The 19,570-nt window shown below is 44.0% G+C and overlaps 1 protein-coding gene across 4 annotated transcripts in view; it reads left to right on the forward strand.

The window, feature by feature from the left end:
* MEGF11 (multiple EGF like domains 11) overlaps positions 1-19,570 on the forward strand; it is a 669,285-nt gene that overhangs the window by 532,797 nt on the left and 116,918 nt on the right. For all 4 annotated transcript variants that reach the window (XM_081965210.1, XM_081965211.1, XM_081965212.1 and 1 more), the window contains 3 exons: positions 552-672; positions 2,967-3,130; positions 6,319-6,421. In XM_081965210.1, coding sequence (XP_081821336.1) covers positions 552-672; positions 2,967-3,130; positions 6,319-6,421 — 388 coding nt within the window. The remainder of the gene's footprint in view (positions 1-551; positions 673-2,966; positions 3,131-6,318; positions 6,422-19,570) is intronic.

A 19,570-nucleotide genomic window follows, 5' to 3' on the forward strand; every position in this document is an offset into this window, starting at 1 on the left:
TCCAACTCTCAGCCTATTCAAGGTCCTCTAAGTAGTATAAGGGAGGGTTAGATCCTTCAGCCATATCCTCTTTTAATGTTATTCCTTAAATGATATTGTTCCTTAAATAAATAATATACTACAAGGATACTTCTTTTTACAACCCTGTAATCTTTTAATTTGAGGTAGAGTTGGGGCGACTGAGTGGAGCTGAGCTTTTACTGGCCACCTATGCAGAGTTCCCAGCAGATTTTCTTTTCTTTGCGCCCTGAGAGAGAAACATCTGCTAGGATTGAACTCTAAACCTTCTGAGCGGGAGCCGAGCATCTTCACTTCTAGGCCATCGTGCTGCTCTACAAAGATACTATACATTTGCAAAGATATAACTCTACAAAGTACGTTTGGGAATTTGGGGTTCCCAGAGAATTCCCAACGTCAGTCACCCACTGCTGCTCACACCACCATCTGGGCTGTGACTGATGGGAGTTGTAATTCAGTGACATATGAATTGCAATCAGTGTCCCCAAGATCCAAATTCCAAACACTCAGTCTAGATCTCTTTTGTTTCCCAGGGAGAGACCTGCTCGGTTACGTGTCCTCTTGGAAGCTACGGAATCAATTGCTCTCTGGCCTGCAACTGCAAAAACAACGGCATGTGCTCCCCGGGAGACGGCTCCTGCTTCTGCAGAGAAGGTACATTTTCCAGTTTCAGTGGCTGTTGTGCATTGAGGTCCATCATGCTTTCACTCAGAATGGTCCACATCTCCAAAGCTTTTCCTGTTGTTTGGATCTTGTGCAGTGGTGGGTTACAACTGGTACGCCCGGTAAAGGCGTCCCGGTGCCTGCCGGGAGCACCAGGTACTGTTCCTGTACGGTGCTCCGGAGGGCCCACCCACCCACCTGCGCTCCTTACCGGTATTTGAAGTTTTCGGGGCTTCCGCGCATGGAGCGTACAGCCCCTGCACAATGCTCCACCGAGCAGCTGGAGCATCGCGGAGGTGTTGCGGAGCATTGTGGGCGGTAAGTACGCTGCGCGCATTCATGTGGTGGGTGCCTGGCCCTGTTGCATCGTACCAGTTGCAACGGGATACGGAACCCACCACTGGTCTTGTGCCCCATATTGTATCTGGCTGCTAATTAAGGTTGCTGCAGTTTGTGGTTTTCTTTTCTTTTTTTTGCCATGGCTTAATCCTTCCTCTCTGGTGCACGCTTGTGATGTGGTCCATTTGGTAACAATCTAGGAGAGGAGAGGAGAGGAGAGGAGAGGAGAGGAGAGGAGAGGAGAGGAGAAGAGAAGAGAAGAGAAGAGAAGAGAAGAGAAGAGAATGAGAATGAGAATGAGAATGAGAATGAGAATGAGAATGGAATGGAATAGAATGTAGAAGAGTAGAGAATGAGAATATAACAGAAGGAGAGAAGAAAATGAGAATAGACCAGGAGAAGAAAAGAGAAGAGAATGAGAAGAGAACAGAAGAAGAGAAGAGAACAGAAGAGAATGAGAACAGAAGAAGAGAAGAGAATGAGAATAGAGGAATGGAATGGGAGAGGAGAAGAGAAGGAGAAGAGAATGTAGAAGAGAAGAGGAGACCAGAAGAAAATGAGAATAGAACAGAAGAAGAGAAGAGAATGAGAATAGAGCAGAAGAAGAGAAGAAAAGAGAAGAGAATGAGAATAGAACAGAAGAAGAGAATGAGAATAGACTAGAAGAATAGAATGGAATAGAATGGAATGGAATAAAAAGAACAGAACAGAACAGACTGAACTGAATTCTTTATTGGTCAAGAGTGATTAGACACACAAGGAATTTGTTTCCGGTGTGTCAGCTCTCAATGTATGTAAAATAGTGATAGATTATGCTCCAAATGTACCCTCCTTGTTGTTGGAACGTGTTTTACTCTGCAGGTAGTCCTTGACTTACAATCATTCGTTTAGTGATTGTTAGCAGCGGGTTGGACTAGAAGACCTCCAGGGTCCCTTCCGACTCTATTATTTAATGTTCTATCTTCATTCAAAGCACTGAAATAAGTGACTTTCAGCTGCTCCTTACATTTTGAACCATTGTAGCATCCCAACACTCACAGGGCCCTTCGCCATGGGCATATATTTACAACCATTGCAGACCCAATCCTTGGGCCACGTGATTGCCATTTGCGACCTTCCAACTGGCTGCTGAAAAGCAAAGTCAGTGAGAGAAGTTGGATTCACTCAACGGCTGCAGCGATTTGTTTAACAACTATGATTTTTTTTTAAAGGTTGCAAAATAAGGTGCATTTTGCTTAGCAATTCTGGTCCCAATTCCTGTTGTAAGTCAAGGACTATCTGTCAAGAATGAACCTTTGGCAACTACATGCCTCTTCATTTCAATTTGCCATGGAATACTAAGGGTGCGTGTGTGGCTTTCGAGTGGGTTAGACGGAGAAATGAAACTTCTATGATCCTGCTGAAGACTGTGAGAGCCTGAAACCTTTTCAAGGACATCATAGCAGGTGTGAGGTTGAAGCAGATGGTTTCCATAACAAAGTGAACCTGCTCATATGGACTATGCGAGAGGTTGGCTGGGAAAATTCCTGTTTAATTCTACGAAGTGATGTTTGGGAACTTCAGAGTTAGTTTTACTTCGACATTACCATGCAGCGTATTCAAAAAAACGGTAAGATTTTCGGGAACGGAATGAGCCTGGAGTTTTATTGGGACCCTCAAGCTGGATGTTGACACCATCTGTATTTATGTGGACTCTCTGCTTTCCAACTCCAACCTACCTCCTTGTCTTCAACTTTACTCCTCAATTTAGGGTTTGATTATGGGCTGCTTGGTTTGTTTCTACCCCTGATTTTGCTGACTCGGATGAAGGCTTCTGGGAAAGATGACCATTCTGCAATCTACACATCCTGCTACTCCCCTCTAGAATGCATTTATTTCCAAAGAGGGAGGACGGGCAGCCAGGGCTGATAGCTGACCTAATGTTCTTCGGCTCTTTGATTTTACAGGGTGGCAGGGAACAGACTGCTCCATTCCATGCTCGAGCAACACATGGGGCCTTAACTGCAACCAGACGTGTTACTGTGCCAACGGAGCTGCCTGTGACCCCATGGATGGATCTTGCCTTTGTGGTCCTGGGTGGCAAGGAGAAATCTGTGACCAGCCCTGCCCTGTAAGTCTTCCTCGGCTTGCAGAGATCTGCTCTTTTCATGGGTGATCCAGGCTGAGATCAGAGAGAGAGAGAGACGTCATGTTTTCACTACACGTATCCTGAAATCAGTCCGAATAACAGAGTTGGAAGACCTTGAAGGTCTTTCTAGTCCAGGGGTGTCCAAACTTGGGAACTTTAAGACTTGTGGACTTCAACTCCCAGAATTCCCCAGCCAGCTGGCTGGGGAATTCTGGGAGTTGAAGTCCACAAGTCTTAAAGTTCCCAAGTTTGGACACCCCTGTTCTAGTCCTACCCGCTGCTCTTCTTTACTCTAGCCCCATGATGGCGAACCTATGGCCCATGTGCTGGAAGTGGCAAGCAGAGCCATCTCTCCTGGCACAAGAGTCATTGCCCATTGCTCTTCCGGGTTCTGGGGCACCAGCCAGCTGGTCTTCATATGTCTGGGAGTGTTGGAAACCAGAACAGCAGCTTCCCAATGCACATGGCTGCTCTTCCAGTTTATGGCGCTCCTGCACATGTGCACTGGCCACCTGGCCTTTTGGTTTCTGGCATGCATGCACGTGCGAAGACCAGCTGGTCAGTGTGCATGTGCGCACCAGGAAACCAGAAGAACAGCCACCCGGTGCGCTCTTCTGGTTTCTGGCATGCACTCTCTCCCATTTTGGCACTTGGTGCCGAAAAGGTTTGCCAGCACTGCTCTAACCTATGGCAACTCAAGAATCTAGTCAAAAGGGAAACTCAAAAGAAGCTTCAAAAGTGCCCAGAGTTGTTGTTGTGAACATCTAAGCTAGGTGAGAACTCCAGAGTTAAGGGACCAATAGCTTATGACTGTCCCATCTTTAAAGTTGGCAAGAATGAACTGTGCTCAGGATCCCTCCCAATGTGGGTGGGAAGAAGAACCGATGCGCTGAACGAATGAACAGAACGGGACAACTGAGTTGAAAGGGACTTTGGAGGTCTTCTAGTCCAACCCCTTCCTCAAGCATGAGAATGGTATATAGTATATGCCATTCAGGACAAATGGCTGCCCAATCTCTTCTTAAAAGCCTCCAGAGATGGAGCCCCCACCACTTCTGGGACAAGCTGTGCCACAAATGTATTGTTCTAACTGTCAGGAAATTCCTCCTTAGTTCTAGATTGCTTTTCTCCTAAATTCGTTTCCATCCACTGTTTCTTGTCTTGGTCTTCTGGGGCTTTGGAAAATAGGCTGACCCCCTCTTTTCTGTGGCAGCCCCTGAAATATTGGATCACTAATGTCCAGACTCCAGAGAGCTACTCCAGCAGATGGCTTTAGATAGATTAGGTAGGTAGGTAGGTAGGTAGGTAGGTAGGTAGGTAGGTATTTGCTTATTTATTATGTTTGTTTGCTGCCCATCTAGTAGCAGTGACATTTCTAGCTTGCCAAGAACCTACCTAACAAAATGAAATTGAATGTAGAGAAAAGTAAAGTTTTACATTAGGTAAAAAAACCCCTAAAAGTACATATATACATTGGGTGAAACTAGGCTTAATAGCAGTGACTGTGAGAGGGATCTTGGAATCTTAGTGGACAACCAACTAAATATGAGCCAGCAGTAGCCAAAGAAGCCGATGCAATCCTAAATTGCATTAAGAGGGATACAAACAAGATCAAGGGAGGTACTAATACCACTCTATAAAGCCCTAGTAAGATCACAGCTAGAGTACTGCATCCAGTTTTGGTCACCACACTATAAAAAAGATGTTGAGACTCTAGAAAGAGTGCAGAGAAGAGCAACCAGGAGGATTAGGGAACTGTAAACTAAAACATACGATGAACGGTTGCAGGAACTGGGCATGGCTAGTCTAGTGAAGAGAAGGACCAGGGGAGACAGGATAGCATCTTCCAATATTTGAGGGGCTTCCACAGAGAAGAGGGGATCAAGCTATTTTCCAAAGCACCTGAAGGCCGGAGAAGGAATAATGGATGGAAACTGAACAAGGAGAGATTCAACCTAGAAATAAGGAGGAATTTTCTGACAGTGAGAAGAATCAACCCATGGAACAGAAGTTGCCTTCGGAAGTTGTGGGAGCTTCATCCCTGGAAGCTTTCAAGAAGAGACTGGGCTGCCCTCTGTCAGAAATGACGTAGAGTCTCCTGCTTGGGTGGGGGTTGGACTAGATGAGCTACAAGGTCCTTTTCAACTCTGTTAATCTATCGATCTTCATTAATCTATACTAAAAGCAATAAAACTATAGACCCACATACATCCAACTAATAAAAATGCAAATTACAATTTATGACTGAAAGATAGGGAGGGAAGAAGTAGGATGAGCTGGAGGGGGATCTGCTATTGGTCCATCCACACACACACACACACCTCAGTGTGACACTCCCCCATTGGGCCCCCAGACAGCTGGCAGAGTCTTAATTAAGATCTTAATTAAATTAATTTTCTTAATTTGTTTTTTTCCAAGTTGGCTAAACTGGTAACTATCACGACTTCTTGTATGACAGAATTGTGCCAATTAGCTCCAGGCAGATTAAGGGAACTAGGCATCAAGATTTTCTGGGATTCAGCCACAAATATTACACCTGATTTAAGCGCATAAAATTGGTAACTATAATTGCAGGTAGTCCTCACATTACAACAGTTCACTTAGTGACCATTCGAAGTTACGACGGCACTGAAAAAAGTGACTTATGACCAGTTTTCACACTTATGACCATTGCAGCATCCCCATGGTCCTGTGATTTACGTTTGGATGCTTGATAATTGTCTCACATTTACGACGGTTGCGGAGTCCCGGGGTCCTCTGATCCCCTTTTGCGACCTTCTGACAAGCGAAGTCAATGGGAGAACCAGATTCACTTAACAACCTTGTTTCAAACGGCACAACTGCAGTGATCCACTTAACAAACATGGCAGGAAAAGTCATAAAGTGGGACAAACTCACTGAACATGTTTCTCACTTAGCAACATAAGTTTTGGGCTCAATTATGGTTGTAAGTTGAGGAATGTAAGAGACTGGACTGCCATTTGTCAGCAATGGTGTAGGGCAGGGGGTTGGACTAGATGACCTACAAGTTCCCTTCCAACTCGGTTAATCTGTTAGAATACTTGTATATGTTATATAGTTAGAATAAGTTTGTCTCGGTTGATTCCTGCATTCCACCTATCCTCATTTGTTCTTTTTTTCCTTCTTCTTCTTCTTTTGGCGAATGGAAGGATGGGACGTACGGCCTGAACTGCAGCGAACTTTGTGATTGCGACCACGCAGATGGGTGTGATCCTTTGACCGGCTACTGCTGCTGCCTTGCTGGCTGGACAGGTAACGTGACATACAATCAAAGGCTTCACCTTGTAGCTCAGTTAGATGCTGCCATCTCTTCATCCTTTGCCTTAAATCAGGTGTGACCAACCTGCAGCCTGCAAGGTCTGGATTCGTTTAATGACCGTTTTGAGTTTACAACAGCAAGGGGAAAAAAGGACTCGTGGTTGTTTTCACACCTAGAACCGTTGCAACATCCGCAGGGTCGTGTGATCAAAAATTCAGACGCTTGGCAACTGACTCAGATTTACGACGGTTGCAATGCCCTGGGGTCACTGCGTGATCCACTTTTGTGACCTTCTGTAAAAGCAAAGTCATTGGGGTGGTCAGATTCACTTAGCAACCGTGCTACTAACTTAACACGTGCAGTTCTTCGCTTAACGACTGTCGCAAGAAAGGGCACAACGTGGCTCAAAACTCACTTAACACCTGTCTCGCTTAGCAACAGAAAGGTTGGGTTCAGTTGTGATGGTCAGTCTGGGAGTAATGCCCCTGAACAGTTTCTGATAGCAGAATTTTGTTACCTGGCTACTACTCATTTACTTTTCTTAATAAGCAAATGACTGTGTAAAATTTCCAGGGGTTGTTAGAGTCCCAAAGGCAGAGCAGTGCCCAGCCAGTCAGGGAGGAGGAGTCCTGTGGGAAATTAACCTTGAATTATTGCTCAACCACAAGAAATTCACAACTGCCCCCAACACACACACACAGACACACACAACCAAGGAACCTTACCTGTCTGCTCCCATGGGGATCAAGCAGTCTGTGAGGATTCCTCTATTATAGGCAGAATATAATAAAGTAGTTAGCTTGGAGTCTGCATTTCTGGATCTGGTTGTTTGCACCTGACATACATCATTAGAGCTGTGGTGGCGCAGTGGTTAGAATGCAGTATTGCAGGCTGACTCTGCCTACTATCAGGAGTTTGATCCTGACCAACTCAAGGTTGACTCAGACTTCCCTCCTTCCAAGATCTGTAAAATGAGGACCCAGATAGTTGGGAAACAATATGCTGACTCTGTAAACCGTTTAGAGCAGTGATGGCGAACCTATGGCATGGGTGCCACAGGTGGCACACGGAGCCATTTGTCAGGGCACGCGAGCCGCTGCCCTGTCAGCTGGCCAGCGCGCATGTGCATGCTGGCCAGCTGAGTTCACCCTTTTTTAAAGCCATTTTTCGCCTTCCCCAGGCTCCAGAGGCTCCAGAGGCCTGGGGAGGGCGAAAAGAGGGCCCCGGAGGCCCTCTGGAGCCTTCATGAGTTTCCCTGAAGCCTCCGGAGTGCAAAAAAACAGCCCTATGGGCAAACCGGAAGTTCGGGAACGGACTTCCTGTTTGCTCGGAGAGTCGTTTTGAGCGCTCCAAAGGCTTCAGGGAAGCCTCTTGAAGGTCCCTGAAGCCTTCGGAGCGCTTAAAACGACCCTCCGAGCAAACCGGGGTTTGCTCAGAGGGTCGTTTCGAAGCCTCCCGAAGGTCCCTGAAGCCTCCAGAGGGCTTCCGGGGGGCCGGGGGAGCCTGTTTTTGCCCTCCCCATGCTCCTATAAAGCCTCTGGAGCCTGGGGAGGGCAAAAAAAGTGTGCAAAAATGGGGGAGGGTCGTGCCTGTGGTGCGCGCATGCGCACTGGGTGGGTCGCACATTGCATTATGGGTGCGGTACGCCTGCACACGACCCCCTGCGCTCCCCACACTTATGGCACGCGAGCCAAAAAAGGTTCGCCATCACTGGCTTAGAGGGAGCTATAAAGCACTAAGAAGCAATATATAAGTCTAAGTCAGGGGTGTCCAAACTTGGGAACTTTAAGACTTGTGGACTTCAACTCCCAGAATTCCCCAGCCAGCAGGCTGGGGAATTCTGGGAGTTGAAGTCCACAAGTCTTAAAGTTCCCAAGTTTGGACACCCCTGGTCTAAGTGGTATTTCTATTGCTATTCTATTCTTTCTACTGTTATTTTGTAATTTTGTTCTGTCCTATTCTATTCTATTGCTATGGTGGCACAATAGTTAAAATACGGCATTGCAGGCTGACTCTGCCTACTGTCAGGAGTTCGATCCTGACCAGCTCAAGGTTGACTCAGCCTTCCATCCTTCCGAGGTGGGTAACATGAGGACCCAGATTGCTGGGGGAAAGAGGCTGACCCTGTAAACTGCTTAGAGAGGGCTGTGAAGCACTAAGAAGCGGTATATAAGTCTAAGTACTATTGCTATTCTATTCTATTCTATTCTTTCTACTGTTATTTTGTAATATTGTTCTATTCTATTCTATTGCTATGGTGGCACAATAGTTTAAATACGGTATTGCAGGCTAATTCTGCCTACAGTCTGGAGTTCAATCCCAGTTGACTCAGCCTTCCATCCTTCCGATGGTAAAATGGGTAAAATGAGGACCCAGATTGCTGGGGGAGGGGCAATATACTGACACCGCAAACTGCTTAGAGAGGGCTGCAAAGCACTATGAAGCGGTATATAAGTCTAAGTGTTGTCGCTATTTTGGGGCACTCCTCCCCCCTCCCCCCTAAATCATAGCCAGAACAAATTGCAGCAGCTGACCAACTGTGCTGATTTGCTCAGTCCAATTCCAGGTTCTCAAATCAGTTCTGGGTGTTACCTTCGGCTGTACATTTTCCCTTTCAGCCACTCTAACCAAGCGAAACTTCTCTTGCTTGGGCCGCTAGACTCTGGCAGGCTTGAGAAAGGGAGGCGTGTGTTCTCTTATTCACATTTTAGGGGACAAGATGGAGAGGAAGATCATGACTGAGGCGGGAAGCATTTGCCAGCCAAGGGCCTCTTTATTTCAAAAGGCCAGCAGTTTCTGCCGTCCCCGGCCTTATTTTTAGAAAGGGCACCGCGGCTTCATTGCCGCGATTAGAGGATCACGCTGAGTAACAGCTGTGCAAACCGAGATGAAAAACTCTTGTGCTGGAGGAGAGCTTGGCCACTTTTCTTCAAGCTCACGGTAGGGTAGGACAGAATAGGATAGAGATTAGAATAGGATAGGATAGGATAGGATAGGATAGGATAGGATAGGATAGGATAGGATAGGATAGGATAGGATAGGATAGAATAGAATATAGGATAGGATAGGATAGGTTAGAGAATAGAATAGAATAGAAAATAGGATAGGATGGGATAGATTAGAGAATAGGATAGAATAGGATAGGATAGGATAGAAAATAGGATAGGATAGGATATAGAATAGAATAGAATAGAATAGAATAGAATAGAATAGAATAGAATAGAATAGAATATAGGATAGGATAGATTAGAGAATAGAATAGAAAATAGAATAGAATAAAAAATAGGATAGGATAGGATATAGGATACAGGATACAGGATACAGGATATAGAATAGAATAGAATAGAACAGAATAGAATAGAATAGAATAGAATAGAAAATAGGATAGGATAGATTAGAGAATAGAATAGAAAATAGAATAGAATAGAAAATAGGATAGGATAGGATATAGGATACAGGATACAGGATACAGGATACAGATACAGAATAGAATAGAATAGAATAGAATAGGATAGGATAGGATAGAATAGAATAGGATAGAATATAGGATAGGATAGGATAGAGAAGAGAAGAAAAGAGAAGAGAAGAGAAGAGAAGAGAAGAGAAAAACAGAGTTGGAAGGGACCTTGGAGGTCTTCTAGTCCAAACCCCTGCCTAGGCAGGAAACCCTATACCATTTCAGACAAATGGTTATCCAATCTTTTCTTAAGAACTTCCAGTGTTGGAGCATTCACAACTTCTGGAGGCAAGCACTTCCACTGATTAATTGTTCTAACTTTCAGGAAATTTCTCCTTAGTTCTTAGGTTGCTTCTCTCCTTGATTAGTTTCCGCCCATTGCTTCTTGTCCTGCCCTCAGGTGCTTTGGAGAATGGGATGCAATCTGGGTTGTACATCCAAGATGGCGGGTTGTACATGGAGATGGCGGCTGACCTCAGTTACAGACATTGTACAGCAGGGGTGTCAAATTCAAGGCCCATGGGCCGGATCTGGTCAGTGGGGTGCTTAGATCTGGCCCTCCCGGGAAACAGCGAAGGACTGGCCTGCAGTGCCTCTGCCAGCGAAAACGGAGCTTGAGAGGGCCACATGTACCCCCCTGCTCCATTTTTGCTGGCAAAGGGCTAGCAAAACAAACTTAAAAACAAAAGAAAATGAGAATTTTTCCCCCTTTTGAGCCAAGATGGCCCAGTGGTGAGAGTGCAGCACTGCAGGCTACTTCAGCTGACTTCTGGCTGCAGTTCCGCAGTTCAAATCTCACCAGGCTCAAGGTTGACTCAGCCTCTCGTCCTTCCGAGGTGGGTAAAATGAGGACCCAGATTGTTGGGGGCAAGAGGCTGACTCTGTGAACTGCTTAGAGAGGGCTGGAAAGCACTAAGAAGTGGTATATAAGTCTAAGTGCTGTTGCTATTTGCATTTGAGCATGCAAGAAGGGACAGGAAAGGAGAAAGGGAAAGAGGAAAGACAAAGAAAAAGAAGGGAAGATGGGAAGAGAGCAAGGAAGGAAAAAGAAGGAAAGAGGGGAAAGAAGAAGAAAGGAGAATGAAGAGGGAAGGAAAAAGAAGAAAAAGAAGAAAAGGTAGGTAGGTAGGTAAGAAGGAAGGAAGGAAGGAAGAAAGAAAGAAAGAAAGAAAGAAAGAAAGAAAGAAAGAAAGAAAGAAAGAAAGAAAGAAGAAAGATAGATTATAATAAGAGTGAGGAAGGGTCTGAGGGAAGTCCTGCCTTAGCACTTGGCCACTAATGATGTCGAGTTGGTCATGCCCCCTCCTCCAAGATAAAACACAACCTGTTGTGGCCCCCAATGAAATCAAGTTTGACACCCCTGTTGTACGGTCTACTCTGCCTTCTCCCTTTGGTTGATGGGCGTCACACTGGGGCAGGGGTCTTCTGAGGAACTGGCAGGGTTGCCAAATAAATGGTTGAAATCTTCCCAAATCAGAAGGCAACATTGACCAATAAAACACAGAAGGAAGAGGAGGAAAAATGGAGGAACAGGACAATATTACTCTGTTTAGAAACTGGGTGGATCTAAAACTGACCGAAACATAGCCTGGGCAATATAAAGTTTGTTAGGCCAGCAGAATTTTGCTCTGAGCCTCTTGATTGTTGGCTTGACTGGCAATCATTTGCTGTCCCAGATAATCACCAGTTAAGAATTGTGGTTTCTGAAAGAATAATAATAATATCTGCAAGAAATATCATCTGCCCGCAAGCAAAGAACTGGTTGGACCATGGCAGGCAAAGTGATAGAAAATGAAGATGCTAAAGTGCGCAGGGACTTTAGAATTCAAACAGACAAGCCCTCGCAACACAACATTGCAAATGTAACAATTCTTAATAAGAAAGACAGAAAAAGAAAAAGGATATGGCAGAACCTGGAGACAGCAGACCACAAGAGAAAGAACTGGAGAAAATGGCAAAATATAAAGACCTGCAAATAGAAGTAGACTAACTCTGGCAAAACATCCCAAAGGTGCATTTTTAAGAGGCAACTGGACTTTCTGGTTTTTTGAAGACATTTCACTTGTCATCCAAGAAGCTTCTTCAGCTCTGACTGGTTGGTGAGTAATGGAAAGATTGATACTCCTTGCAGGCAGCTGGTCATTTGCATCCTTTTAAAGGGTCCTTGAGGCCACTTGGAGATTTATCTGTGTCCTCAGGCTCATCTGAATGGTGCAAATGGGTGGGGAGCTTTTGGGAAATTGCTGAAAGGACTGGGTTGTGGAGCTGTGCTTTCTGCAGGATGTTTTGTGACCTGTGTCTTCACTGTTGAATGCAAGCATGGGCTGTGTGGATGAATCCGTGTTATTTGCATCGCAAACTGGAGCGCAAATGGTTCCTGCAGCCTGCAATTTTTTTCTGGAAATCCATTCATACTCCTGCAGGATTCAAAGGTTGTTCATCCCAAAGTGTCATCCAAAGTTCATTCCCTAAATGTCTATGGCAGAGGTGTTCAAACTTGGGAACTTTAAGACTTGTGGACTTCAACTCCCAGAATTCCCCAGCCAGCCGGGTCTATGGAGATTCTCAGTCATCCTGGTCATTCTTGTCCCAAAGGTACTTTTTTCAAGAGGCAAGTGAACTTTCTTGTTTTTCTTTGAAGACGTTTCACTTCTCAGTAAACACTAAACAATAACAGAGTTGGAAGGGACCTTGGAGGCCATCTAGTCCAACCCCTTGCTCACGTAGGAGACCTGTACTAGGGATTCGAACCGCCGAACTGCCGACGTTTCTGATCAACAATCTCAGTGTCTTAGCCACTGAGCCACCTAGTCAAGAAGCTTCTTCAGCTCTGGCAAAAGACAACAAAAGTAGCATCAATAGTGATAAGTGCCCTGGGGGTGCAATCCCAAAACACCTGGATCACCACTTGAACACCATCGGCATTGACAAAATCCCCATCAGTCAATTGCAAAAGGCAGTTTACCCAGGGAAGGACTCAGTAAGTACATTAAAATGCCATATCCAGTCTGAACATCAGAATGGCTGAGCTACCAAGCATCATAATATACCATTGGTGGTGATAAAATCGCCATTGGTCAATTGCAAAAGGCAGCTTTGCTTCGGAATAGCTTACATCCTGCAGTAATACCTCTGACACCATCCAATATCCACACCTGCTTATTCCAGGTAGGGAACGATTTAATATGCCAAAATGCCAAATCTAGTCTAAACATCTGGCTGGCTGTGTAATGAACAAGGATAATAAGTTATTAAATGTAAATGCCACCTAACTGCCAGTTCATGTAAAACTTTGCTTCTTTGCCAGATTTTGTTGGATAAACTGGGGTGTCACAAAAACAGGACCCGGAGGAAGCCACCAGGAGGTATAACTCCTCCAACAGCCTCCTGTGCTTGAAGTAGAGTGAGGTAGCTTCTCTCTCTCTCTTTCTCTGAACTACAAAAAGCAAGTTATAGCTACCTACTTTTGGCGATCAAGACAAGAGTCATTTCCATGTGAGAAACGTAGAGCGACTTCGCAGCATCACCATGTCTCCACATTACTATTATGGAACACCATGATGGTTAGATAATTCCAGGAGATGCTATGGTTTTCTCGTTCAGGAATGACCAAGGACAAGAACATCAGTTCCATAGATAAAAGCTTATCTTTGTTGTTCTCTGTAAATTCTGAATTCTGTGCTATCAAATTGGCATCCTTATATCTTAGTGGCCACCCAGAGCTGTATGGGAATTGGGCAGCTTCCAAATTGAATCTAATTAACGAAATGAAGCTTACCTCCTCTCTAATATGTGATCCGTGCGATAAAGCACAATCTTCTAGAAGATGGGTGTTTTTTTAAACTTGTTTTAGAAAAAGGACTGAATCGAAAGTCTATGAAAATTGAACTTACCCATTTTAGGTAATTTGTGATAACGATTCTGAAAAGGTCGTCATTCCTGGAGATAGGGGATAACTCTGTCAGGGTGTAAATTTCAGCCCTGTATTTAACGAGGGGTGAACCGTGGCGTCTCCTTGAAGTATACTTGATAATTAAGCAAAATAAACCCGAGATATATTCTAAGAAACACGTTTTATTGTAAAGAAAGTAAAAACAAAACTTACTAGCTAAATGATTACATTTTGGCAGAGTTCCTGCCTACCACCTTGGCAGGCGAACAAAAGACAAAGAAAATGAAATAATAATGATGAAGGAATGTGTACATGCGCAGTTGAGTTTAGTGATAAGAGTCAGATCAGTCTACCGTATGTCTTAGAGTTGAAGCACAGCTGGCAAACAAAAAATGCATGCCGTAGTTACTTTACATGTTGAACATTTCAGGTTAAGTCAGCAGGGCCTGCAGTGGGACACTGAGTTGAGGAATGACCTGTCTTCAGGCAGATGGAGTTGACTGGGGTTGACTGACACAAGCACATTACCAATATCTATCTCTCATCTCTCTCTCTCTCTCTCTCTCTCTCTCTCTCTCTCTCTCTCTCTCTCTCTCTCTCTCTCTCTCTCTCCCTCCCTCCCTCCCTCCCTCCCTCCCTCCCTCCCTCTCTCTCTCTCTCTCTCTCTCTCTCTCACACACACACACACACACACACACACTGCATATGTACACCAGGGATTCTATTATTCTACTATGCATTTTCTATTGTGAGAAAATGGGAGCGGGGATTGTAAGGAGTTACATACTATATAGCCATAACAAAATTCTTTCTACAAAGCCAAGGTCATCCTTTGCCTATGCACCTCTGCACCTGACTGGAACTGGATGGGTGGAAGCTGCCAGCATGGCAGTGGGAGATTGGACCATGTGATAGACTTGTGGGTGTGGGGGCAAGATCTTGAACTTTCAACTAGGTGGGGAAAACCGGGAAGCTTTCAAGTTCGGGTTTTCCCAAGTATGCCAACATGGCTCTCTTAATGAATTGGAACTTTGAGCAATACTTTGCCTTGGACTCTGATTTAATTTTGGATGCTATTTGGAACGCTAACAGTGCATTGCTTTGGATGCAGCAATAACAAGGGGCTTCAGTGGACACTAACCATAAAGAATTTATCTGCATCCCCTTAAATCACATCTTTCTTTTCCCCAAATTATGCTGCACCTGCAGAAGGCAGGTGTCAAGCCAACAAAGTAGATCAGACCAAGAAATCAATGCCATGTAGTCAACACCACTTTTGCTATAAACCTTTAGTAACAGAATCCTGCAATTCTGAATAGGCTGCCCCCTCCCACCCACCCACCCCCCTTTATCTTTGTGTGAACTAGGGAAGGGCTCGTCTGAGTTGTTTTCTCAAATTACCTTCCTGGTCCAGATTCCAGGCCCTCTTATCGGACTGCTGCCTTAATGGCAGCTCTTCCTCCTGTCTTCCCTCTAAAGCACTGGGGAAATCCTGGGAAAACGTAGCAGCTTGAAGAAGTCCCAGGTGGGCACTTAGTTTCCATGCTCCAAAGTGTGTCCTGTGTAAAGTGTTGCACAGCTGTAATACAGCTGTCACATACCACAAAGGCTTTCCTTTCTATCACTTCTTTGGTTTCAATGTGCTTGACCTGCTCAGGGGAGAAAGCTCTCCAATGAGTAGAAGCAGTGGTGGGATTCAAGTAATTTAACAACCAGTTCTCTGCCCTAATGACTTCTTCTAACAACCAATTTGCCAACCTACTCAGAAAGTTAACAACTGGTTCTCCCAAAGTGGTGAATCCCACCAATGGGTAGAAGCATCCATGGGACCAAACCCAGAAGATTTCCATCCTCCTAAAGTCAACCATGTTTGCCCTCTGTGACATCATCTAAACCTCTTTCTATGCTCCCTGATTGGCTGGAGCCATACTTCAAATAGGAGCGATGTGGCATTATGTGTTTGAATCATATCAAGGTTGAAATATTATTTTTTGCTCTGGTTTACTCAGAAAGTATGTTGGGCTAATTGTAGCATTGTGTACCAATAAGAAGAACTTGAATAAGAACTATTAAGGGCTACTTAAAGTATAATATTCATCCTGAAACATTTAGACATCTGGAGAGCATGTTTAAAACATAGAACATTGGATAATAGGGTTGGAAGGGACCACAGAGGTCTTCAAGTCCACCCCTGCTCAAGCAGGCAAGTCCATACCATTCCAGACAAGAGGCTGACTAGTCTTCCCTTGAAAACCTCCAGTGGCGAAGCGTCCACAATCTCTGGGGGGAAAAGCCAAACCACTGATTAATTGTTCTCACTGTCAAGAAATTTCTCCTTAATTCTTGGCTTTCTCTTTAAGGATCTCACACCCATTACTTCTTGTCCTATCTGCAGATGCTTTGGAGAATAAGTTGACTCCCTCTTTTCTGTGACAGCCCCTCAAATATTGGAAGGCTGCTATCATGTCACTCCTAAGCCTTCTCTTTGTTAGGCTTGTTGTTGTTAGTTGCAAAGTCATGTCTGACCCATCGTAACCTCATGGACAACATTCCTCCAGGCCTTCCTGTCTTCGATCATCCTCTGGAGTCCATTTAAGCTCACGCCTACTACTTCAGTGACTCCATCCAGCCACCTCATTCTCTGCCGTCCCCTTCTTCTTCTGCCCTCCATCCTTCCCAGCATGAGGCTCTTCTCCAGGGAGTCCTTCCTCCTTCTCATCAGGTGGCCAAAGTATTGGAGTTTCCTCTTCAGGATCTGGCCTTCTAAAGAGCAGTCAGGGTTGATCTCCTCTAGCACTGACCGGTTGGATTGCCTTGCAGTCCAAGGGAGTTGCAGGAGTCTTCTCCAGCACCACAGTTCAAAGGCCTCCATTCTTTGGCGCTCAGCCTTCCTATGGTCCAACTTTCACAGCCATACCCAGTTCCTTCATGCATTCATTGTACATGTTGAGCCTCTGGACTCCTGATGATCTTTGTTACTCCTCTGTACACTTTTTCTAGGGAAGACCTTCCTCCGTGTTTCTCAACCTTGGAACTTTAAGATTGTGGACTTCAGCTCCCAGAATTCCCCAGCTGGCTTAAAGTTGCCAAAGTTGAGAAACAGAGACATATATGATCCCTTATGATCTTTCTAGAGACTCAGCATATTTTTGAATTGTAGTGACAATTCAATAGTTCGGCTTTCCTTAACAACATGTTCCCTTTTTTACAAGCAAGGTTTATTTCCTAAACACGGAGAAGCATTCAAGCTTACATTTCCTATTTCCTTCCCTCTGAAATGGTGCAGCACGAACAATTCATAATGTTGTTCAACAAATATTTAGTTTGATTCTAAAATTTGCCAGCCTGTGGGGGGTGGGGGGGGTGGGGGGGGAGGGGAATAAATCAAATAGCTTAAAAAGCCAGATGCAAATGATTTCTCATTGAGCTTCTCCTGTTTGCAAAGTTTACAAATCAAAGAACTTTCTGGTTTGTGGTTGCTAACCACATGGATTAAAAAAATCAGAGCCAGATGTTTGATTTTCGCACTACTGTTTGAACTTGAGGACTTGGTCCTCCTGTCCGTTTCACAAATTAGGCCTCATAAATTTTGAGGCACGAATTTCTCGAAGGGGAAAAAGCGGAAGGTGTTGAAACGGTCCTGAATTTCAAAACTAATTAGACGTGGCCTAGAAAAAGATCAGAAAAAGTACTGGACTTTGGAGGTCCTCACTTGTGGGACGAGGAGAATTTGGGCGTTCTCTTTATCGTAGTGGCTAATGAAAATCCGATCTTAAAAAGTTATTCTCTGTGTTCATCTCCGCACATGGGACTCCTTTTTTTTTTTTTTTTTTTTTATAAATGTTTATTTATTTTTCTTTAAAAAGACAAGACAACACATAAGGTACAAGAGCAGGGAAGTAAAAAAAAAACACATTTTCATCAAGCATGTCGTTTGGTTACAAGTTTTTGTGCGATGGTTTTTACAATTAAGGATGCGTTCACTAATTATCCATTAAATATAGTTAAATATTTCATTGAGCATTGCATGTTCAAGTTACCATAGTATTCTTTCTTTTATGACAACCCTTATTTCTTTATCTCTACAATTATGTACTAGGTAGCAATAGGTCTTTATAAAATTGTATCACCATTCTCTCAAAGATAAAAGTGGAGATTAAGTCAAAGAAACAAAGAAACTCATTACTTCATATAAGACATTTCTATTTTCCATTAATCTTAAAGTTTCCAATCATCCTCAACTCCAAATTTAATTTCCCATTATTATTTGTCAATCCATGTAGTCATTAAATATTTTAATCTATATTCACATCCATTGTTCATTACATCATCATTATTCCATTTTATATTATAAAATAGTCACCAGCCATAATCATACCTAACAGTTTAAATCATCTCACTCTTATATATTAAATACATTATTATTCTTATCTCGTATAAGTAAATGGTCTATTTCATAATAAAGGCTTAATATGTATAGAAAGAGAAAAGAAAAAAAAAGAAAGAAAAAAGAGAGAGATTTTTTCAAAACATTAAGTATAACTTTCTATTATTATTACATATAAGATAGGGTAAAGAAAAAGAAAAGATTCACTTCCAAGTTTTTTTATCCAACCATTGATAAAACAAGTCCCATACTTTATAAAATTGCTCATCCTCTAATTCTCTAATTTCAAATGTAAGTTTACTCATTTCTGCACAGTTCATTATCTTCCGAACAATTTCCTCCTCTGTTGGTACTTTCTCATTTTTCCAGTATTTAGCAAATACAATTCTAGCAGCTGTTAAGACATTTATGATCAAATATTTCAAGTCTTTATTGTATGTTTCTGGTATTATTCCCAATAAGAAAAGTTCTGGTTTCAAGTCTATATGTTTATGTATCATTTTCTCCAACCACATGTGTATTTTAGTCCAGTATCTCTTAGCTTCAGGACAAGTCCACCACATGTGGTAATATGTCCGCACATGGGACTCCTATTGATGTCAGTTCTGGGCCGCAGATCAAGGCGAAGAGAAATAACTGCACGGTTTGAAATGCAGCTTCTCAAGATGTTGCTCATTAAAAAAAGCCTCAGAGGGGAAATAATATGAATGAAGTGAGCAGGGCGGGGGGGGGGGGGGAATAGAAAGCAGGAAGAAGAATTGTGGGCTTGTGTCTCGTAGGCAGTTTCCATGTTCCGCTTTTCAGTGGAGTCCACCACATCCCTCACTATTCTTGAACCAAGTCACGAGAGATTGTAATCACACCTATAGGCAAAGGTGAGGATTGGCAGCTGATTTACCCAACAGGCTTCACGTAAGCCAGGGGTATCAAACTCAATTTCATTGAGGGCTACTTCAGGGCTGTGGTTGACCTTGAGGGCGTGGGGCAGAGGTGGATTCCTACCGGTTCGGACCAGTTCGGCTGAATAGGTAGTAACTCGGCCAGACACGTGACCATACCAGTTCTATCCTGGGCGCTGCCATCTTTATTTTCTGTCCTGTACATGCACGGAACAATCTTCATTGAAAAAATGTAATTTTGCCCCTTTTTTAATGGTATGCACTTGCCCGTCCCAGAGAGGTCCCAGAGATGGGCCGTTTTTCACAAAAACAGAGGCGTTTTTGCCTTCCCCCAGACTCCAGAAGCACTCTACAGGCTTCAGCAGAGCTGGGGGAGGGCAAAAATCCCTCCATTTTGGCAAAAAACAGCCCATTGTCCGCCCATTTTTCACAGAAATGGGGGGCATTTTGCCTTCCCCCAGCTCTGCTGAAGCCTGCAGAGTGTTCCTGGGGGCCGGGGAGAACAAA

The sequence above is a fragment of the Natrix helvetica genome, assembly GCF_964273705.1.
Source record: "Natrix helvetica genome assembly, chromosome: 12".
Lineage (NCBI taxonomy): Eukaryota > Metazoa > Chordata > Lepidosauria > Squamata > Natricidae > Natrix > Natrix helvetica.